The sequence below is a fragment of the Typopeltis vanoorti genome, chromosome 14, assembly GCF_054136105.1.
Source record: "Typopeltis vanoorti isolate ZY-2024b chromosome 14, IOZ_Tvanoo_1.0, whole genome shotgun sequence".
In the NCBI taxonomy this organism is placed as follows: domain Eukaryota; kingdom Metazoa; phylum Arthropoda; class Arachnida; order Uropygi; family Thelyphonidae; genus Typopeltis; species Typopeltis vanoorti.
The window spans coordinates 78,127,742-78,152,713 of record NC_143562.1 but is presented as its reverse complement, the minus strand read 5'-3'; the positions used below and the strand labels follow the sequence as shown (position 1 = coordinate 78,152,713).

General features: G+C 35.4%; 1 protein-coding gene across 2 annotated transcripts in view; it reads left to right on the top strand.

Annotated features, from left to right (window-relative positions):
• The window catches only part of IleRS-m (Isoleucyl-tRNA synthetase, mitochondrial), a 384,064-nt gene that overhangs the window by 270,903 nt on the left and 88,189 nt on the right, over positions 1–24,972 (top strand). For both annotated transcript variants that reach the window (XM_090403396.1, XM_090403397.1), the window contains exons 15-16: positions 10,763–10,868; positions 19,674–19,776. In XM_090403396.1, the coding sequence (XP_090259522.1) occupies positions 10,763–10,868; positions 19,674–19,776 (209 nt within the window). The remainder of the gene's footprint in view (positions 1–10,762; positions 10,869–19,673; positions 19,777–24,972) is intronic.

The window sequence follows — 24,972 nt, the reverse complement described above, 5'->3', positions numbered from 1 at the left end:
TGAAAGGTTCAGACTTTGTGCTGTTTACCCTGACACAAAACTCTGGGCATTCATACAGGGACTTGATGGCAGCTAATAGTTGGCCATCCACTCCATACTCCTGTACTACTTGCCAAAGCTTATCCCAAGGAACGGAACCCGGTCATATGCCTTCTCCAAGTCAACAAAACATGTGTAGACATTCTTGGCATATTCCCAAGATTTCTCAAAGACTTGCCTTAAAGTGAAGATTTGGTCAGTTGTGCTTCTACCAGGACGAAAGCCACATTGTTCTTCCTGGAACTTTGACTCAACTATGCTCCTGCACCATCTTTCCAAGCACCTAGCATACACTTTCTCAGGCAGGCTGAGCAGAGAGATGCTACGATAGTTACTGCAGTCCTTCTGGTCTCCCTTCTTGAAGGCTGGTATTATTATGCCTGTCTGCCATTGATTTGGTGCTCGCCCAGATATCCAAGCAGCCTGACACACTCGAGTCAGCCAGAGAATACCGTCTCGATTTCAGGCCGAATTTCATCATCGCCAGCAAGCAGCCTTGCCCAATTTTAGCAATTTTATTGCTGAATGGACTTCTTCTGCTGTGAGACTAGTCATTGCCCCGATCTGCACCTCTTGGATGTCCACAACTGCTGGGCCACCCGCGTTAAGAAGGCTCTCAAAGTATTCCTTTCATCTGTGATGGATATCCTTCTCAGTTGTTAAAAGTGCACCATCAGAGGCCTTGATTGCCCTTGCTTGCACAATTTCCTCTTCGAAGGCGGCAGATGGTCTGCCAGAATACTTTGTTTGTATTTGCATAGGATAAGTCTAATCTTTCTCCAAAGGATTCCCAAGCCTTCTGCTTTGCTGTCTTTACTGCTTCAGCAGCAGCTTTTTGTCCCTCAGCATACTGCAAACACATCTCGGGTGACCTGATCCTAAGCCATGTTAGGTAGGACTCCTTTTTTGCCCAGACAGTTTTTTGGACTTCTTGGTTCCACCAAGGTGTCCTTTTCTCACTGCCCGTTGTCACGCCGAGCCGCTTTCTGCCACAGCATGAGTGCAGAGGCAGTGACAGCTGTTCTGAACAGCTTTCACCCTCAACATCTGCAGTATGCTTGGGAATCTCTTTGAACCTGGAGGAAATGTCATCTGTAGAATTCTTCCTCACAGCCTCATTTTTCAATGCCTCCCATTTCACGCGATATAGCTGCTTAGCCCTACCAGCATTACTGTAACATCTGGTTTCTGAAGCCATAGAGTGCACACAACAAGGTGATGGTCAGTTGACAGTTCTGCCCCTCTTCTCACACAAACGTCCAACACTAAGGAAAATAGGTCTGCTGAGACTATAAAGAAGTCAATCAGAGACCTTTGTTCTAATGTATCCCTGTACCAGGTATTCTTATGGACTTCTCGGTGCTGGAAAAAGGTATTCATTATGGATAAGCTAAAAGGTACAGCAGAAGTCTAATAAATTCAACCCATTCGCATTAAGGTCAGGCGCCGTTCCTCCCAACCACACCACTCCATGTCTGGTCATCTGTTCCAATATGTGCATTGAAGTCACCCATTAGCAGGACTGATTCCATGTCTGCCACCCTGTCAAAAGCAGCATCCACTTCCTCTAGGAAGGCAGAGTATTCTGACTCCAGATTAGGTGCATAGGCTTGCACCACAGCCAAATCATGGTTTTTCATCTGAAGCCTTAACACGCATACCCTTCCCCCCAATGAGATCCACTCAGCAACACAGTCTGACAGCTGGGGGCTTGTGAGTATCCACACACCCGCCTGAGCAGACATTGTCGGGCTCACACCAGAGTAGTAGAGCTTCCACCCCTTATCCAGGTCGACAGTTCCAGAGCCTCTTGGTTGAAGAAAGCCCAATTAAGTCTAGCCAGTAGCGCTTGGCTTCCTCAACCAGTTCCAACTCCTTCCCTGTCAAGAGAGAAGATGTTCCAGTTGCCTAAAGCCATAGTCTGGTGCCGTTGTTGTTGCCATTTCTGTCCTTTTGCAGAACCATTTCTTTGCGCTGCCCCTAAACACCTCCCCAAACGGGTAGCAGGCCCATTTATGGAGTTTCCTCTAGCAGAGTGGTGTCTAAGGGAGATTGTAACATATTTTTCGAACGGGTCCCTCTGCCTAAAACCCGAATGCATCCCTTGGTAACCCACGCGACGGATGATGCAGTATGAACATTTTTTGATGGCCTGATCATGTTACAGTGTTTGATAATGTCCTGTTAGCACAAGACGAAATGACACAGCAAAATAGGAAAGATTCCCCTCGAATACTCTAATAGCATTCGGGGAAAGTGGCAAGAAGAGAAGAAAGAAAGAAGCATGGGAGGAAGAGGAGGGACCAATCTACAGAGGTATATTACATGAAGTAAGGCATGGTCCAGCATCAGGTACCTCGGGTTTTGCCACGCCTGTACTCACTAAAGTGAGCCCCTGAGGAATCTCACTGCTGAGCCCAGTCGGTGAGATCTTTACAAGAATAATTCTGGAAAGAAGGAAATAGAAAATTGAAGAAAGGTTGAGGGAAGTACAAGCAGCCTTTAGACCTAATAATAATAATAGAACAATCAGTAGAATGGCAAAACAGCTTTTATCGATTTTGGTAAAAGACCTTTCACAGTATAAAAAGAGAAAAGATGTGGAGTCTAATGAAACAATAAAAACAATAAGTTTGGTGAAGAAAATGTATGACAACTATAAAATTAAAATACTGTGCAATGGAAAATTAACCAAAGAAATTAATACCACTAGCAGTGTAAGATAAGGATGTATACTCTCCCCCAGTTGATAATATAAATATACAATGGGGATGCACAAACAAATGATTTAGATTTTGCTGACGACATATGTCTGATAGCTCAAAAGCACCAATACATGCAAAAAAAAAAAAAGAGATAGCTTAAACCAGGAAGCCTCTAAATGTGGTTTAAAAATAAACAGGAAAAAGACAAAAATAATGAAGATAAACCCTGAACAAAATGTAACTTTTAAAATAATAGAAGAGTCACTGGAACTGATAGACACTTTTGTCTACCTGGGATCAGTAGTAAGTACCACAGGAGGAACAGAAGAAAATATAAAAATCAGAATACAAAATGCTCAAAGTATCTTCAATACAATGAAAAGCATATGGAGAAATAAAGAATTAAACTTAAAAACTAAAATAAGGCTTTTCAACACTAATGTTAAAACTATTCTGCTATATGGATCAGAAACCTGGAAATTAACTAAGGAAAATACAAACTATAGGAATAAATGTCTAAGAAAAATTTTGGGGATATACTGGCCAGATAAAATTTGAAATATGGCATTATGGGAAAGAACAAACCAACACATGTCGCAATAGAAATAAAAAAGAGGAAATGGATTGGACATGCTATCAAAAATCCTGATAGAGACATAGTTAAGGCAGCCATGGAATGGAACCCACAGGGGAAAAGGAAAAGGGGTTGCCCCAAGATGACTTGGGGGAGACAGACCGAGATATAGATGAAGCAGATGGGTAGATCCTGGAGTGAAGTCAAGAGAGAAGCAGCAAACAGAGCCCGATGGAAAGCATTGATTGAGGCCCTATGCTCCCCAGGAAGTGAACAGGATAAGTAAGTAAATTCAATCAGTGAAAACCATTTCAACTCCCTTATTTCTGATACTTCTGGAATTTGTAAACAAACACAGCACTTCATTTTTAAGTCTGTAACCAATCCTATCCAAGCCACGTGTTGGTTGTGATTCCCCCCCCCCCACACACACACCTTTATCACCACTTATCACATATATCTGCTCAGTCTCAACTTCCCCACCCACATTGCAATGTATTCCATCTTCATACACACATTCACTGCCACTTTCAACATCCACTCTCCCTATTCCATGTATCCCTGTCCACCCGAGCCCTCCCCCGTTTCCCTGTTCCTCTTGTATTCCCATTCTCTCTTCATCTCTCACACTACTAGTTTCCACTGCCAAGCACTTCTGTCTCTTCAATACCGCTCTCCTGATTTTTCCTTTCATCTCTTTCTTCTGATCTCTTGCACGCATCACACACTGAACTTCCATCTAGCAAAACTTTTCCAGTGCACTCATTCCAAAGCCATTTAAATGCAACTCATCATGCCTGTATATTTTCATTCTTCCCTCAAACACATGCCATACATCCACAAACTGCACTCCCTTCTCCTCACACAGCTCCACTAGCATACCATTCATGATTTTGGCTCTCCATTCCATCTCGTTATTGTCATACCTCAGCAACACACACTGACAGGCTTTCCTACTACACTGTTATCTTTGACTCTTCTCAATAGTCTCCTGATATTCATCCTCACATCCTTCTTATGTCCATGTAGATCATTCGTCCCCACAATCATGGCTAACTCTCTCTTGCTGATTTCCTCCTCATGTCCAATACCTTAATTATCCTACTCATTCTCCCACCTAGATAGCAGACCTTATCGACTCTCTCAGTAACTAGTCTTCTAATTATGGAGTCTCCATATACTGCTATCCTGGAATCACTCGCCTCTTTTACTCTTTTTTTTTTTCTCTCATTCTGTTCTCGTACACACTTTCATTAGTTTCCACTAGACGTATATCTCTCCATATATTCCATTTTCATTTTCAATTTCATTTTCAATAACTGTTTCATTAAATCTTGCATTCCGACAATTTCACTCTATCACTCCCACAGTATCGCTAACTCTCGTTCTGCTATACTTTACTCCTGTTTCCTCAGTCATACTTTCTTTCACTCCCTTATCACTAACTTTTGCTTCTACATCCTTGCATTCTTTCACTCCCTCAGTTTCTTTAGCTTTTGTAGAGAAATTTTTCATAGCTCTCATAACTTCTGTAACTTTTTCCATAATTTTCGCTTCTACATCCTTGCATTCTTTCACTCCCTCAGTTTCTCTAGCTTTCATTTCATTTCCATTTCTTTCATGTACACCATCTTCTATCTTTTAAGTCAGTTTTGCATTCTTTTCCACATGGTCCAACAATATATCACACTTCTGACAAATCTATATTTTATCTCGTCTCTTGTTCATTTTCTCTCTCTCCACAAAGACATCTCTTGCACTCTGCTACACATACATATGGCACTCATGACATCGAATCATTTTCGAAAAATCTATGTCATTAATGCCACTTGATTTTTGTGGTGCTCACCTAGTAGCACCGGTCAATGCCAGTGCTATGAATGCTAAAAATCATGCAGACACACTTTATCAAAAATAAATAATAAACCCCTAAAATTCATGATATATTGCCAATTATTATTCTAAAGTAGCACTTCTTTCCGGAGCTCTTTCTAACACTACACAACTTACGGCCTTCTAGCAGAGCTACTTCTACAACTGTATGTATCCTCTGTCTGTTTATATTAGTAAGTTCAATTTATTGAACTTACTAATATTTCACTAGTTTTATACTTAGCACCATCTGAGCACAAATTATAAATGCGACAAGCACTGCACTAATACATTAGAAACAGTTCAGTTTGTAACTGACACAGAACTAATGTCCCAACAAGGCATCTTCTATGGGCTTGGTTAACTGTCAAGTTAATTTGGAGAAGTCAGACTATCTGGCCTTTCATTTCTTTTCTACTTGTGTACTGCAATTTGCATTTGGATTTATAGTTTATTGGGTTACTTAAGGTTTATTGGGACTGCTTACATTTCAAAGCTAGAAACTGAAGGAGATATCCACATAGCCTTTAAGGAATGTGGAGAACCATGCTGAGTATCCATTTGGATACTGAATGAATAAGGTAGGTTAGTAATAGGACTTTATTAACCAAATATTTATATCGGCTAAAATTACATATACACCCATGAGCCACAACATGACTGTCTACACACCTAGCATTTTAGACCTCCTTTGGCCAAAATAACCACTTGCACCCATCTTGGCATTGACTCCACTATATTATGGAAGTTGTCCTGAAGTATTATGGAGTATTATTATTACAACTAGATAGAATAATAGATGCTGCATTCCACAATTCTGCAAATGTTTGATGAGATTCAAATCAGGAGATTAGGTGGCCATGGAAGCATACAGAAAGTTTAGATATACTCTTTGAACCATGCTTGCACAATGCAAGCCTTGTGACACTTGGCATCTTGCTGAAAGAGTTGAAATCCGTTTGGGTTATATTGTCACCAGTAGGGCAATGCCTAGTCCAAAAGAATCCCTGGGTAAGAATTAGTGGCCAAGGTGTGTTCATTCCACGTATTAAGGCTTAAGTGCTGGAAGAACATTGTGTTGGAAGTTTAATGGAATATTGACAGCACTAGGAAATGGTTAAAAACTAATTTTAATGATTCCAATATTTTGTCTCAGTCACTGAGACATATTCAGGGAGTACAAATAACACTTACACGTCGGTGACTCTAAATTCCTAGCTAGGTGGTGCACTCTCTTTATGGCATTCTTCACCAAGCTTTCCTTTCACAATCCTCAACCATTTCTCAAGTATACTTGCATAAATCTTACAGTACCTGGTAAGATTTATGCAAGTATACTTGAGTAAGGAGATACCTCTGTAATTCTCACATTCAGTTTTATTTCCCTTTTTATATATGGGTACTGTGAAAGCTTTACTCTAATCATCCAAATTTGACTATCTGACCAGGCCTTCTGAATTATCCAATGCAGCCACTGTAGAACTTTTACTTCCATACTTGAGCATTTCTGGTTGAATATCATCTACTCCAGCTGCCTTTCCACATTTCGGGTTTTTGATGACTTTTTGTACTTCAAGTATTGATATGTATTCCTGATTGGATGCATATTGAGTGTTTTTTTGTTTTGTTTTTTTTACCATTGTGCTATCACTGTTAGTTGTTATCACTTATAAAATGAATAAAAAAAATTCATTTATTTTATAAGTGATACAAGACCATTTATTATAATTTATTTACTAATAATGCCATTTTTCACTGCACTGTCACATCTAACAATTATAACATGTGTTGAATTACTTTTAAGTATTTTTTTTTACTTTGCCTACAAATGACAAAATTTATATTTTGTAATTTATAAGCAGACTGAAAACATTCAGTAACATAAGATTCGGAGATTGGTTCTCTGAACGATACTAGCAAGTTGTGTATGATGGAGCAGTGTCTCAAAAAAAGTAGGGTAACCAGTGGCATACCCTGGGGGTTTCTGTTTTAGGGCCCCCTGCTGTTTAACTTGCTTGTAAATGATACATCATGTTGAACCAACTGGGGATCTTCAGTTGTTTGCTGATGATGCAAAGTTGGGGAGAATTATAAGTAGCTGCTGATGTTAATTCCCTTCAGGAAGATTTGAATATACCTTTGACTTGGACAAAGGAGTGGGATTGTAGTTTTAATATTAATAAATGCAGGATGTTGCATTTTGGAATGCAGAAATATAAGGCTGTGTACTATATTGATGATGCCATACTACAGGAAGTGGATGCGATTTGGGAATGATGGTTGACAGTAGACTGAAGTTTAGAGTGTATATTGCAAGTGTTGCAAAGGCTGAACATCGTATTGCTGCTATGATAAGCACTACGATGATAAAAAGTACTCTAACATGTCGGGATAAGGAAGTGGTTGTGCCACTCTATAAGGCACTGGTCATACCTCACTTGGACTATTGTGCTGGAATTTGTTCACCTGGTTTTCAGTGTGAATTTTATCGGATGAATCCAGGTGGGATTATAAAAAGAGTAGAAGGTGAAAGGGGAAGAACCAGAGGCCATCCCTGGAAGTTATGTAAGAGTGTGGTGAAGAGGGATGTGAGGAGTAGATTTTTTACATGGAGAATTGTCAGTGAATGGAATGCATTACCAGAATGTGCTGTTAATGCAAGGAGTGTTAAAAATTTTAAGATTCTGTATGATAAATATGTTGTCAGTTGAATGAACCTCCTACAATGAGTCTGCTGACTCTATGGAGTGCACAATAATAGTAATAATAATGTCTCTCGATAAAGTAAAACCTTTAGTTTAGTGCATTTCTGGATTCTGATTGGCTCCAAAACATTATCAGATGAATAGGACCAATAATGTTATATGACATGGTAGGCAACTCAGAAAAGAATTGAATAACATTTAGGTTAGAATCAATATAATGAAATATATTGGGAAAATAAATACTTGTTTCTCAACTTTCCACTTTTAATATCTATTACTAACAGTTCATATTCTGCATATTTTATCAGTGGGAAAGAAATAAGCTAATCATTTCTGCCATCTGTGTATACATGTTGCCTTGTCATGATTAACTGGTTCCCTCATGGTAACACTGAAGATAAAATAATGCATTCTCTGAAGATAAAATAATGCTTGTGTATCCAATGGCTTCATTGGTTGTATTCCATTATGATAAAATCAGTGGTAATCAGCAAAACAGCTATTTGTAATGATTAGCATTACCCAATGAATACTGTAAGTAAGCTAAATATACAAAAACTATGTATGACTTAACCTCTTGATATTTAATGTATTCAACAACTAAAAATTCTCACTTGTCATGAATAAGCAGCGCATTTTTCAAGCCCTGGTTCACACCATCACCCATTCTTAAGAGGATCCTCACAGAGGCAGGGCTATTTGTTCAACTGACACAATCTTTGCTACAGAACTTAGGTTTTTGCAACACTTTTTAGTCAATGACTACACCCCCCCCCCTACAAAAGAGGTAAAATACTGCATGCTTCCCTCCTCCTACGATCAACATGAAAAGCGATAGTAACAAAACTATTTCCATCCCTTTTATTCAAGGTTTATCAGAAAAGATAACCACGATTCTCTGCAAATGTAATCTTCATACCCACCAACTAGTAACATTCATCTGTTCTGAGGATCAGTTTTATCCCTTTGTACATTTTGGAGTGTATACTGAGCTTTGTAGCTGCATCTTAGTTCTACTTTAGAACTTGGTAGTTCTGTTAACATTTGTCTTGAAAAATATAAAAACTATATCTGTGTGGCAAATCAGGACTGGCAGACCATCCCCTGGACTCAGGACTAAATGAAAGAGGACAACTGTTTTGCTTAAATGTTGCTATAGGTCTGATAGACCATTTTTAGAATCAGCATCAGTTAAAAAGCACTCCTCCAACCTCACTAATTTGCCAAAGATCTGGGAGGCCATCATTCTAAGACCATGTTTATCCTGATTTTTCTGAATTACTTTATTTATTTATTTTTTAATCTAGCTTCTAGAGGGTGCTTTGTTAAGATAGTAGTTCCCTTTCAGTTAAAATTTGAATTGTAACCGGAAAGGTCTTTATAACTACAGTCAGTCTTCGACTTACAATGGGATTCTGTTCCGATGATTCCATCAGAAATCACTATCACTGTGTGTGTGATTCCCTCCACTTTTATGCCTGTTTCAATCTTTCTTTTTCATTCCACTAGAAGGATGTTTTTTTGCTTGATGGCCATTTTCACAAAGAAATAACCCCTTAAAAATTAGAAATGAAAAAATGTTATCATACAGTGGCAAGATGAAGCAGTCATCATTAGAATTATGACAAAGTGTCTGAAGTCTAACAGGGAAAAATCATCTTGTGCTTTACTTGACCTTGGGGTGAGCATGCTACAAATCATGGAATATACTTCCATCATAACCAAAACCATGTAGACAGGGCTGGGAGAGGTTCTGTTTCAGGTCACATTAGAAAATGAAAAATTAAAGGAAATTCTATATTTGGTTGGTAAATTTAAACTATATGTAAGCCATCTATAGTAAGCAGCATCTATATATATTGGTAGCTTAGTACTTAAAATGAAACTGACCCTCTATATAGTGAAAAATTTTACCCCTGCTCCACCATAATGAACATCATACTACACCAACCTAAGCAACATTTTTCCCCTTACAGACAATACTGCATGGCTACGTGCCAAACAAAGTACAGTAGAAGTTATATTCTACCACAAAATATAGCATAAATGTGTTAATGGTTTTTATTTTATTTTATTTTTTTTGCAATGGGATGACTAGTCATAGGACAAGGACTGACTATAATTATTACATACAACACAGTTTGTTAATGATCAGAGTTGAATTTTTCAGTTTCATTACAAAGGCTTCTGTGGACAGTGAATTGTTATACCGGTATTTAACCATATGACAACTTGATAGAAAAAAATATTTATTCAGACACTTGATTAGTTTTATGAAATAACTGTTTTTCACATCATTGGGATTAGTGAATAAAAATGAAAAATTAAGCTTAAAGCAAACAAAGATTTGCAATGTCGAGATTTAAAAAAAAAAAAAAAAAGTGACTAACAATGGAATGCATGTGTGCTATGAGGACACTTGATAGTTTCAAATTTGTGTAATAGATGGAAGCATAAAAACTTTTTTATCTAAGTCAAGAAACATTAATTGCTAATTTAGTTTACTTTAAATGGTACTGTCATGTCAGCAGAATCAATAGCACTAATGAACCTGACTGTTCAGAAATTGTCAATTTTAAATAACGACTAATGTAATTCATACCAAAGATCATGTAAGCTCTGTAAGTTCATCCCTATTCAATCTTTTTGATATATTTTTCAAATTTTTTTTGTACATATATTTGCCTAATTACCAAGGAATGGTTATATTCAAAGATAGTGTTGAAAGTTGTTAAATGGCATGCAGTAAATGGATCTTATAAAAGTTTCAGAAAACTATCAGGTTGACTGTTTTTTTATTTATGGAAAGAAGTGCCTGGAATTTTACTGAACTGCTCTAAATGTAAGATATGAATTTTAATTTGTAGATCTTCATGAAGCTGATATGTATCTTGAAGGTGTTGACCAGTTTAGAGGATGGTTCCAGTCTTCACTTCTGACTAGTGTAGCACTAACAGGGAAAGCACCTTATAAGTAGGTACATATTATTATTATTCAAATTTGTTATGATATATATTTTATATTTTGAAAGCATAAGGTACATTTTTGCATGTACTAGATGTGATAAGATCTCAGATTTTTATATTGAAATTCATATTGATACTCTCAGAAGGTGTGTCCAAGGCATGGGCTGCTAGTCTATTTTTTGGGGATTATAGCCAAGGGCTAAAAAAGTGTCGCAAAGATAGGTAAGTTCACTGGTAAGAGCAATATCACTGGAACCGATAGCTCTGGCTCTGTGTGTTAGAATATCATACTGTTCTGCTAGATGATGGTGTGATTGTTTGTACAAATATTTTCCAGTATATGAAGGCTTTCTGTAAATGGAAAAGAATAATGAAGCATTTGAAATGACCTGTGGCTAGTATATCTAGGAAGCGTAAATTTATTTTCCATTGTGAAGTGGATTTTAGGATGTTAGCTATTTAAATGCACTAAAAATGTCTTTAATGTGTCTGAACCACAGGTAATTTCAAATGGCCAAATTGCAAATACATCACCTACATAGCAACAGCCAAACTATTGATTTGATTGTGGCTGTGTTGAGCACTTGGTTCTCTAAGTGTTCCGTGTAGAAATTAGCCAAAGGGATGAACTCATGGCTGTCCCATCTAGTTTGTATATTTTTCCTTTTCATGTGAAATAACCAGCATGAACAGTAAGTTGAATAATTCCAATATAGGTATTATTTCTGGGAAAATTCCCTGTTACTCCTCTAAGAAAAATATTATTTTTAATGCTATTTAGCCTATTTTTGTTTAGGAGTGCCTCTTTTATAATGTCATTACTGACGTTTTATATAGGCAGATATATATGAAGAATATATAGGAGGGAATAATTCTGACATACCTTTGTAGAATGTTGCTAGCTGTCTTCTTATTCAGCGGCATCCCAGCATGTAGCGATATATATTCATCTGCTGTTAAAGGAAGGAAGGGGGTTGGAAGATGTAGGGGTAGAGAGATGTGAGAGAATTATTAGTGAGGCAAGGTCACAAAAAACATTAATTAATGCTTAATATGGCAGTCATTAAAATAAAATTTCACAAAAACTAGTTAATTTTTTTGTGAAATCCTCAACTTTATTTCTCAATTTCTACCATGAACTTCAGACCATTTGACAACATAAACTTATTTAATGAAGAAATATCAATGTTAATTCTTCTTTAATAAACTATTCTGTTAATTGCACAACTGAACAAATTAAATATAATTTACATGCAAGGCCCATGTCTCTCTCCTTCCTTCCTGTTGTGCTGTGTACTGTAGAACAGTAAGAAAAAAAAGTTTCAAAAAATTTGTGCCAAATTTCAGCACACACATGCACATCAGAATTTAGCTCACACTGGCATTGTTAAATTTATAAAGATATAAAGGTTTCAAGAAAAACAGGCCAAGACAAAAATGAAAATAAGTTACTTGACTATGTTAAGAGGATAAATTACACCAGGAGCATTTTGAGCTGTCATTATTGACAACTCAGTTGATGACTTAATACAAGCAAGATGACACTGCTCCTATTTCACAAACTGATGAGGTGATGATTAAAGTGAAAATTATTAATCCATCATCATCAGCAGTAAATGAGAAAGTGAAGAGGAGAATGAAGAAATAGAAGATAAGACCAAGTTAGAGAAAGATGCAAAACTGGGGATTTTTATAAGGGTTTTGATAACACCATACTTTTCTAAATACTCTAATCATGCATCTTTCTAATGGCACCCTTTCTTTCTCAGTTTCTTAGATATATATGTATCTGCCCACACAGGTATAATATATGTATATAATCAGTGGTGTCACGTGCCCATTTTAGTTGGGTGTGTTGTTGTGGCTTATGCAACCAGTGCTACAAATTCACATCAGTTTGACCATATGATTGTGTTTTTATCGATGTATGAAAGTTTTAAAAGCGAATAGCACCTCAGTGCTCATCTTAATTTGTCTTATGCAATTAATTCTAAGATAATGTTGAATACTTTAATTTATCAATTAATTATAACTAAATCTGCTCAGAGTTGGGGGGGGGGGGGACAACATGTCTGTTTTAAGATACTGTATATTAGAAAACAATAATGAAGGAGAATTCTATATTTGGCTGTTATATTTGAATTTCTCAAAAGTGTAAAATTTGGAAGAGGAGGAAGAGGCTTGTCTCCTTCAACTACAGTACTGTTTCCCATTGTAAATGTGGGCAAAAAAAGTTATAAATTTATCGAAAATTATATATTAAAAACTTGCCTACCATGTCAGTTCACACTTCACACACACAAAACAAATGAAACTCAGAAATCAAAAAGAGCAACTCATGACAAATGACAGCATTTCAATTGGATTGGTTCACACAATAACCAATCAGATACTATTGTCTCAGAGCTTGCCTTCTGAGTGGTTTAAAACTACTAGAATGCTAAGAATTTGATCCACTGCATCTGTGCATCTTTTCAAAGGGCTCAAAGGTGTATATTTTGAACACACATCCAGGCTATTAACACAAATATGGTGCAATGTTTACGTGTTAAAAAGTGTCCTCTTCATGAAGCATTAGTATATTGTGTTTACTTGAGGAATCATGCAAAGTCTGGAAACAATTAGGGGAGTCTTTAATAGGAATAAATGCAAAAATATAATATTGGTGATATTGCTATTTGGTGGATGAGCACTGCATGCCTAACACACCCTGAATATTTTCCCCTATAGAATTTTCCTATTATTCCCTCTCTCAACACTATGGTGTTATCAAAACCTTTGTCAACAGAGTTTCCAACCTTTCTTCCACCCAGGCTTCCCTTTCAGCTGAACTCTCCTGTCCATTGTAACCATTGGACCTTCTTGTCCAATGGTTACAGTGGACAGGCAATGTTGAAAAGATTAACAAATTGATTTTCCTCTTCTCACATTCCTCTCTACAAACAGATTACAGTAATACTATTACTATGCCCTGTATCTGGGGCACTTCAGAAAAAAATAGCAAGAACTAAATAACGTAATCTCTGTATTGCTTTCAAACCTCACCTGAAGCTGATTGCTCATATTAACTCTTCTAAGGATCTGCTTCCTCTCCTCTCTGTTCCAAATGCCTACAAGGTTCCTTGTTCTTGCAAATTATCTGATTATGGTCAAACTGGGAGATCTGTCAACATCCACCTAGAAGAACACATGAAATACATCAGTTGCAGTGACTATGGTCAATCTTGTTTAGCTGACCATGCTTCACTGCAACGCAACAAATATACACTCGAGAAAGACTTTTCTTAGAATCAGCAGCAGATTTATTAATCCAGCTTAATCTTAATAAATATGGTTGTGTTAAATTTCCCAAGATTTTGGATACTTTAATTTTAGACCTCCTGCAATTGCTAAGCTAGCCAACAGCAGCCATAAAGGGTGCCTCTCATAGGACTTTTGGCTTTGTCTAATTTTTTTTTCCACTTATTGTTTTGAGTGTTTTTTTCCTCTCTGTTTTCTTTTACAAACCATTTTGAGATTGTATCTATCTGACAGAAACAAAATATAGGATCCAATAAACATATTTTATTGTTCCTCTGTGCTGTATTCAATCCATTAAATCTAATAATGAGTTTTAAACCAGCACATAAGCACTTGTCTAGCATTAATTTAGTTGTGCTCGTTGTTGTTAATAATGGATAAAGAGATGTTTCATTTAGCAATCTTTCAAAGTAATTACTCCATACATTATGAATATCTTTATCTTCAATTTTAATGTCCCCTTTTATTCTCTAATTCCTTTTAGAGTACTCTTTCCTCCATTTCTGAGCTTTTTCAATAGACTCCAGAATATTTTATCACCTTCCTGATATTTATTTTCTATGTTCTTACCCCATAGTCTTCCCATGAATTTTGTTTATCTAATTTTATACAATGCTTTGCCTTAAATTTTTTTCTCTGCTTATCCTAAGTGCACAAGCTGACTTACTTGCCTGCAACTTTCGATGGGCTTTTGTCTTTTCCTTGACTGCCTCTTTAACTTCTTCAGTTCACCTTGGAGTTTTCTAATTCTTTATCTTTACAGATTACCTCACCACATGCCTCTCTGGCTGATTCGAACAGTTTTCTTTAGGGTTGCCACTGATTCTCCAAGGTTTGGTTCTTGATTTTAATCTTTTTCAGATTTTCTTGAATAATGTTTGTGTATTTGAGTCTACAGTTCACATCTGATAGCTGTTCAATTTTGATTCATTTCGAAACTTTCTTACACACCTTTCTTTTCAGTATGAAGTTCAATTTTATCCTTCTTAGCATTTCCTATTTCAAATCCTCTGTATCTTGAACAAGTAGGAAAACATTACTGTCAACAACAACATAGTCAATGAGACTTTTCTTATTTCATGCACCTTCTCTCCATGTGAATTTGTGTACATTTTCATTTTTTGTGTTAGAACATGGGGTTAATAATAACTAGTCCATGTCCTGAGCAAAAATCTAGCAGGTACTTACCATTAACTTTTCATTTTTTCCCCATTATTAGCTGATTTTTGTCCTTCAAAAAAGTTCGACATTCAGAATTAAGTTAAAAAACAAATAAGTTATATAATAGGATTGAAAAAAGAAAGGATGAGAGAAAACAGCCAGTTATTCCTAAATGACAAAAATACTATAACCCATAAAAGCAACTATGTGCATATAAAGTACAAATTTTGGCCATTGCTGTATTTAGAGTGATTTAACTATAAGAAACTAATATGGAGAAGAATTTATTGTGATAAAGAGCATCTTTTTGACTACTTTGCAAGGGTTCTCATAACATTGTGTTCTAGAAATTTAGGACTTGTTATCATCAGGGCTTGTTTGACAATTTCATCGTTTACATCAGAAAATCAGCATCTTGCAATTTACAGTGTAAATACATTAATAATAATCAATCCAGATAGTTTGCTGGCAACAATATATTAGCCTGGATGCTTTATCATAGAGTAGCCTTAAGTTCTTAATTATAGACACATAAATTATAATGATAATAATTATTATTGTTGTTGTTATTAAGTAATGCCTCTATACCAGTAATTGTGGAATGAATTTTACTCACATTTGGTATTTGAAACCCTTACAAAAAATATGTCGAACTTCCAGTTTTCAGTTCAACAATATTCAGTTCCACAAAGGGACTACATGTCAAAATTCTATGTATGTTGCAGTAACGCTTTGACTTATCATATTTACTTGAATATAATGCGGCCTCGCATATAACTCGCAGCCTGATTTTACTTTACGAATTAAGAAATTAAAAAGATTTGCATATACATCGCACATGAAAAAAAAGTTTAAACATGTTCACATCAGGGTGATAGTAACTCGCTCGCTGCGGTAAACAACAATCCCTCCCCAACCACCACTATACTACAGACTCCAGAAAAACAAGTGGTTTTATTGTATTGTATAGTCCTGTCAAAACGATAAGGTATAGAGACTAAAATAAATTTAGTTTAATCCTTTATCCAAGTGTGAGCAAACAAAGTTTGCACCTGAAAGTATCTTCAGGACTGGGGTAAGGTGGAACAACACCGGGCAACTCATTGCAAAGGTGGAGCAAGCTACCAACACTCCTATCTCAATATCTCCCACAATGCAAAACATCTCCTTGCCGATGTGTATAATATTATGCATTAAGGGAAGGGCCACTACCCAGACTAGTTTCAACATTTATTGAGGTCTCTTCAGTGGGAGCCAGGCCCAAGTGGAGATACCAGGCAGAAGCATTAGCAAGGTCATCTCTACCTATAGGAGTTGCCAAACGGTGTGCCACCTTTTTATTAAATTATTAATAAAAAGGTGGCACACTTTCTCTTGATTTAGAGAAAGATGATTTAGAGATTGAAAGTTTATTTTTCACTTGGTTAGACTATAATAAATTTAGTGTAATCCTTTATCCAAGTGTGAGCAAACAAAGTTTGCTCCTGAAAGTATCTTCAGGACTAGGGTAAGGTGGTACAACACCGACAACTCTTTGCAAAGGTGGAGCAAGCCAACATCACTCCTATCTCAGTGTCTCCCATAATCCAAAACACATCTCCTTGTGGATATGTATAATGTTATGTCCTCTTGTTATCCCTCCATCTTCCACCATTTTATGCAAAACCTCTTCAACATTAATCCTGTAACAACCTCTATCATATCACCACTCTTCCTCCTATCCACTGGACTCTGCAATTTGCATCCTCTTGACCTCTCTTCACACCCAACATTCCAGAGACTGGAAATTGCCTAAGTCAATCACCTCTGCATCCTTTCCAATATCTCTTATTATTATACTTTTATAATTATGAAATTGAAAGATCATGGATACCACTTTACAGAGACATTCTAGGAATGATAAACAAAAGGTACAAGAAAATTGAACAAAGTAGCATTATAGGAAAATTTTCATCAAATAACATTACAAGAAGAACAAGAAACCTGTTTAGAAAGATAAATGAAGTGACATGGAGATTTATCACTAGATTGGAAGTATTAAAAAGTAATTTGGGAAAAGTTTGAGAAAGAAAAAGAAGTGAAAAATAGATGGAGTGAGTATGTAGAGGATTTGAACTTACTTGATAGAAATTATGAAAGATGGAGATATTAGTAATACCATGAGAAAGATATTAATATTGAAGGAGAATTGGAAAGATGAAAATTTGGAGTGTTGAAGTTGATGGATTGTTAGTGGAATTATTGAAAACAACTTAAGATGAAGTAGTAAATACATTAATTGAAATCTATCAATAGATTTGGAATTTAAAAAGTCAGATCAGATTGTGGAAATTATACAACCATTGCTTTAATTTAACATGTAAGTGAAGTTATGTTGGATGTAATTCAAAAAAAGCCTGGAAACCATATGTGAATATAGAAATGCCAAGAAAAACAGGCAGGTTTTAGTAGAGGTAGAAGAACTAGAGACTACATAACAAACATGGATAGAGTATGGAAAGAACAAGAGAATTTCAAAAAGGAAGTATTCATCTGTTTTAATTATAAGAAAGCATTTGACTGTGCTTATCATAGCAGACTGTGGAATGTGATGAGACCAATAAAAATATCTCAGCATCTAATTCTCTTAATCAGAGAACTATATGACAACCAAGAATCTTCTGTAAAAACAGTCTTTAGAGAAACAGTGTTCAAATAGAAAATGGAATGCAGAAAAAGTGTGTATTGTCATCCAATCTTTAGTGGTGAATATATTATAAGAATGTTTAACTTAGATAAAAGCCCCAGCAGGAATTAACAATTGGAGTTTGAAAAAAAATAAAAATTAAGATATACAGATGATACAGCTCTCAATGCAGAGACCAAAGAAAATATGGAGGAGTTGATTCTGTTAGTTAAGAAGGAAAAAAAGATAAAAGCCAGGCTTAATTTAAACATCAGTAAAACAAAAATGTTGGCTTCTGGCAGTTTGGATGAATTTATGATTGAGGGAGATACAATAAAGGTGGTTGAAAGTTATGATTTACTGGGGTCCAGTATAAGAAATAGTGGTCAGTATGAAGATAAAATTAAAGAGATAGCTAAGCTAAAAAAAAAAAAGGTATGTGAAACCTGATGATGAAATGAAAGATGGAGAAATTAGTAATGCCATGAAAGTAGAATATAAAGACAATACCTGGAGGCAGTGATTGCTAAACAGAAGTTAATGTATTGGACATATTATGTGAGCAGATAAATCATTGGAATAAGTGACTATGTTGGGGGAAGATTGATGTTAGGAGAAGAACTGACCAACATGAATTTACAGCTGTTGAAAGAAGAAACAAGAGACCATGTGAGACAGAAAGCCTGTCTCAAATCAAAAGTTGGAAACAGCTAGTTGGCATATAGCAGCAACATTATTTTGAAGGTTTAACTGTCTTGTAAACATATGCTTATTCTAAGAATAATCTCTCACTTCTGAAGCAATATCTTAATGTCGCCAACATGGTTATGAGAAGCCAACATGGAAATAACTCAATAGTTCTCTGTGTAGGCAAGTGTTTAAGGAGATAGAAGTAATTATTAACATGCTAAAAATAAAACTTTCAATTAGAATTATAGACAGTTTAATGTTAAAAAGAAAAATAAATTCTACTTTACAAGAAATTATATTTTTTTTTTCATCCTTATTTTCTAAAGTGTGATCAAATAAAAGTTACCCATGAAGCCTTTACATGCAACTTTTCTTTGCTCATGCTTGAGAAAAATAAGGATGAAAATAGTAATTACAACTTTTTATCAAGTATAATTTTTAATATAAAAATGTAAAACCTACCTTGAATGCATTTTGATAGTTATGTGTACAAAATATGAATTTAGGTAATTGGAGTTCGTGCTGTTTCCATGCTATATGGACTTAAGACTCATGGCAGAAGACCAATAATAATAAAATTGAAACTGGTTAGATAGCATATCTAATATTGCATACATTTATGATAGGAAGAATATTAAGGAAGATTTTTAATATAAAAATGCAAAACCGACCTTGAATGCATTTTCATAGTAGATGTGTACAAAATATGAATTTTAAATAATTGGAGCTCATGCTGTTTCCACCCTATATGGACTAAGACCCCTTTCAGAATGCCAATAATCATAAAATTGAAACTGGTTAGATAGCATAGCCAATAGTGCATATATTTATGATAGAAAAGGTCTGGTTTTAAAAATGGACTAAATGTTATAGATTTGAGCAAATTGGCATGTGTTTTTAAAGTAATAATTCTGTAATAAATATTTTGTCAGCATAATATTTTCTTTTAATGCTGATTTTATTGGCACATGATCTTAAAACTGATTTCCTTTTTAGGTGTATTTGTGTCCATGGTTTTACTGTAGATGAAAAAGGTCACAAGATGTCTAAATCACTAGGAAATGTTTTGGATCCTGAAACTGTTACAGATGGAGTAAAGGTAAAATGTAAATAAAGAATAAGATAGTAGGATAAATACTAATGTAAACAGTGCTATGTGATGTTGCATATACAAATTCAAGTAAATCACAGTTTTTAAGATTTTTGTGTTTTGTGAGTTATTATCTAGCATTCTTATTGCATCATCATCATTTCATGATATGTACTGTTGGATCCTACTTCTTCTCAATCTATACTTTGGATCCGACATGATTACTATTACGATGTTCTTAACTAATTGATAAGTTGATTTCTAATTTGCCAATAATTCTAATATAAAGAAAATTTATATTTAAAGACTGCACCACTTTATATCTGAATTAGTTCAAGAATTGAAGATAAACCAACTCTCAACTACCCTTCCTTTATATGTTGTTATTATATATACTGGCCGAGTATATTTAACTTACTTAATTTACCCGCTTTAGTTCGAATATTTTATGAACGGTGCAGTAAAAGAGATTCAGGCAAAATACAACCTTGATTAACAAAAACAAACATTTAATTTTAGAATCGCAAATTTTACACTTAAGATCAAATCACTAAATAAGTTATTATAAACACTTCAGCCTTTCTGATAATAAAGTCATACAAACTCAGACAATGGTAATTCTGTTATCTGTAATACAGTCTTCTCACAGTTCCTTTTAACTATTTAATAAAGTTCCTTAATGATCATTCACATCAATATCTCATACTCTTTAAGTTTCAAATACAATAAAAATTGCAGTAACACATCTTCACAAGCAAACACTTATAAATTTACACTTTAGCTAATCTCCACAATAGTTACTGTTAATATAAGGAATTTCTAGGAAGAAACACACTCACATCTCTGCATAGGAATAATAATGGTTGGAATATTCTTACCGATAATTTTCTTTCTTCATCTACTTATACGCAAACACTTTTTATAACTGTAAGCACTTTTAACAATAAACAGCACTCATTAAAATAAATCTTCTAAGCATTAACTGAATTAATTCACGGTCACAATACACATAATCAGACGTACTTGCATGAAGCACTACTGATCACTCATGAATTAAGGTAACACAATAATTCCTTAACTTGAGGTTTTATATGCACAGTTGTTCATTCCTCCGGCATTCAATTAATCCCTTAGGCACTATGATTCTAAACACAGCTATCGTTAAACTTCAACCTTACAGCCTCTACTTATTCTCTAGTTACTACGTGCTATGCTTCAAGGTTCTGTATATCCTTGAAAGGTCGGCCCTGAAATTAAATCTCAACTCAAGTATCGCTAGTCTATTTAATAGTCTCTCAGCTGTTTTCCGTAGCTATAATTGTTATTCTATAACTTATTAGCTAACTGTTTCTCGACTAGTAGACTTAAATTAGCTGCTTGAGTGACTTGCCGACTCTCTAATATCGCACTCTGATTCCCTGAATGCTGAACGCTCCGATTCCAACCGAGTGCCAATCCTCTCTCCTTATGTTTCCTATCTATCTCCTTCTCTTTTACCTTCTCCAATATTTTCAGCGTTCCTTCTCTTATATATCCATTCTTCCTGCCTAAATTGTTCTCGTGATCTCTTTAACTAAACTCTTTTCAATAAACTTTCAAGATTCTCCTCACACACAGTTCCAAACTCGCGCTTGCTCACTTACATACGTCTCCATGACAACAAAACAAAACATAATAAAATTGAGCTATTGCATAACGTTAAACTTCTACAAATAGGAATAAATAGAGAATATTTACATTTCAATTAATGCGCAGTTAAATTGTTAAATACAAATTCTTATAATATTAACATAGCAATAAATAAAATAGCTTAATAATATTTAATACAGTCTTTTCTTATTAATACATATATCTTTGATTAATTAATTAAATATTAGATAAAATTAAAGGTAGTTATATGAATATTAAATTGTAAAATAAGTTGTTTACATTAAATAACATTTACAAGTCTAGCCTTTGTGATGGAAGATCATGTTGGATTCTGAAGCAAATAATAATTACTTAAATCTCTATATATTCAGAATCCAACTGTACCTCAAAGGTTGTTCAGGATACTATGGTAGTCCAGCACAATTAAGTCTTGTTTCATTTTTATTGTGCTTACCAGTATAACAAGAATTTAAAACATTGAAAAACATGGTGCGTAGATATATAGATATATAAAAAAAAATAAATAAAATTGTTGCTTATATTTATTTATTCATATTGCATGAATAACAAAACATACAGTACACTATACTGTCACTTTAAAAACATATAAAATTAAAAATCATTTTAAAAACCAATACAATTAAAAGGTTTACATCCATATTGGTCAAATAGTTCATTGCTTTGGGTGTAGCAGTTAAAAAGTCAAGTTTTTCTCCTGAATATGCTCTGAAATAACACTGAGTCACAATATGGTCCACAATCACAATGCGGGGATTGTTGTTTACCCCATTTAAAAAGCATGTCTGCACATACACCATGACCAGTTTGTATTCTATTAAGCTGAGTCCAGGATTTTCATGGGAGGTGTGAGCAAGCATCAAAACTTTCTTGTAATTCTTTGAGAGAAAATTTTGTGATGTCATTTGTCTGGCTCTCCCACTGATCTTGCCACTTTTGCTTCAGATCAAAGTTAGATTGTAGTAGTAGTTGGGCTAATTGTAATGGTGGATGTCTTGATCTCAATCATCGTACACTTAAGTCTGGGAGATCTAAATGTATTGGTAGGGCTGTGTTCTCCAAGATTTTCTTATATTCCTGTAAGAGAGCCTTAGTTCTGCGCAAATTTGGTGGAACAATGTTGCTAAAAGCTGGAAGACAGTGTGTTGGCGTTGATTTAGTTGTGCCAGAAATCAGTCTCATTGTATTATTTAGTTGGTTATCAACAAGTTTAACGTGTGCTATTTAGCCACACTGGTGAGTAATATTCGGCAACAGAGAAAACTAGACCAAGAGCTGTAATCCACATATTATCAGCTGTTGCTCCCCATGTCATGCCTATTAGTTTTTGTATTATGTTGTTACGGGTTCTTAACTTAGCAGAGACATTTGTTAGGTGTTGCTTGTAAGAGAGCGTGCGGTTCAGGATCACACCCAAGTACTTTGGAAACTTATTGTGTCATAGTAAACATCCTTTGAAGAAGACATGTAAAGTAACATCTGCCATGTGATTATTAAGGTGAAAGCTTGATACTTCTGTTTTGTCTGGATTGAGCTGGAGCCTCCATTTTTTGTAATATTCACCTATTGTTTTCAGATCTTTTGTAAGTACCTCTTCAGCCTGACTCATGTTTTTGTGTTGAATGGCAATTACAGTGTCATCAGCATAACAGAACTTGCGTGAAATGGTAGCAGGCAAATCATATGTGTATTAGTTATAAAGTGCCAATACTGACCCTTGTGGAACACCATTATTAAGTTTTCATTGTCGGGACATTTTATTTCCTAATATAATTTGAAAGATGCGTTCAGTGAGCATGGAGGAAATTAAGTGTGCAGTCCGTTTCATGGAACAGTGCTAAGAAATTTGTATATAAGACCTTCACGCCATTCTGTATCATAGGCTGCTGTTAGGTCCAAGAAGACAGCTGATGTGTTTTCTTGCTTCTGAAATCCAGCTTCTGTGTATGATGTTAGAGTGAGCACTTGATCACATCAACCACGTTTTTCTCTAAAACCCGCTTGTTCAATCGGGACATGGTGCATAATTGATATGGACAATCTGTTGTACAGAAGGCATTCTAACATTTTATAGGTGCAACTCAATAAAGCAATAGGTCTGTAACTTTTTGCCTCCTGGGGTGATTTTCCAGGTTTAAGAATAGCAACTATTTTTGACTTCTTAAACTGGCTAGGTAGTTGGCCAGTCAATAATATATCAGAAAAGAATTCACAGAGCCATTTTATAGTATTTGGCCTGCTATTAATCAGAAATTCAGGATGGACACCGTTGAAGCTTGGGACCTTGCATGCTTTGATATCTTTTATGATGGCTTTTACTTCATCTGTAGTGAAGATTGAGCCATATTGTGAGAAAGCAGGGGCATTTGTTTTTAAAGCTCTAAGTTCTTTCTTAACTTTCTTGGTATATTTACGGTCCCTTGACATATTAATGATTTGATTAGCTATTTTCTCAGGGGAGATAATTGTACTTTTTCTTTTAGGTAGATTAGTTGTGGATAGTTTCCACAACTAATTGTGAACTTCACAACTAATCCACAACTTGGAGAAGATTCCAAGCTTTTCTACTTGATCATTTGAAGTCGAGGTTTTCAACCGTATCAAACCATTTTGTTTTTCGAGATGAGTTCAGGCTATGTAGTAATTCATCTGCAATTTCAGGATCTTCACTTTTCAGGAACTCTGTATAGAGATGTTCACTCTCTTCATTCCATCCAGGGACATAATCTTTTCTGTAACCTCTAGGGATATATTTTTTTCGCAGTTGATATGATTGCTCCTACAAATCTCTTGTACTCTGCAACTCTAGCAGGTATCCAACAAACACATTTATCCAATTCATTTGCAAATTTCTTCAATTTGCTTTTTTAAAATTCCAACGCGGTCTTGGAAAGGATCTTGCTATAGGTAGTGTCATACCAATTTCCAGCAACACCGGTCGATGTTGACTGTGTGGAAAGTTAGAAAGTACATATCGTCTTGCTGGTAATGGTTGCCCTTCTGTGTTTATTGAAACAAAACATAAGTCCAGATTAGACTCTGTTTGCTATGCTGATGATCTGTAGGTGTTTATATCCTTGGCATCAAATACAAGGTGTATATTATTTATTTCTGCCCAGTGAACAAGAGTAGTACCACAGCCGTTGTTATCACAGTACTTCTATTCTTCATGATGGCTATTAAAATCACCAATCCATACTGTTGGATGTTGATAAGTCTATATGATAATCTATAGCCCATGATGTTAAAGGAGGTTTATAGACATTGACTGTTGTTATGTTGTGAATTTTCACACTCGCAAGATGAGTATCATTATCACATCTCATTGTCAGGATAGAAGCATTTTCTATATCATCCTTGATATGTTGCAATGCCATAATTCCTGTGGTATTTAGCACCAATCAGAGTGTAACCAGTTATTTTTCCTCTTCTATGAAGGTCGTTTTCAGCATGCGTTTCTTGAAGAAGCACAACGTCAATGTTATTTTCTTGTTGTATTTTGCAGAGATAGTCACATTTTGCTCTGTTAATTCCCTC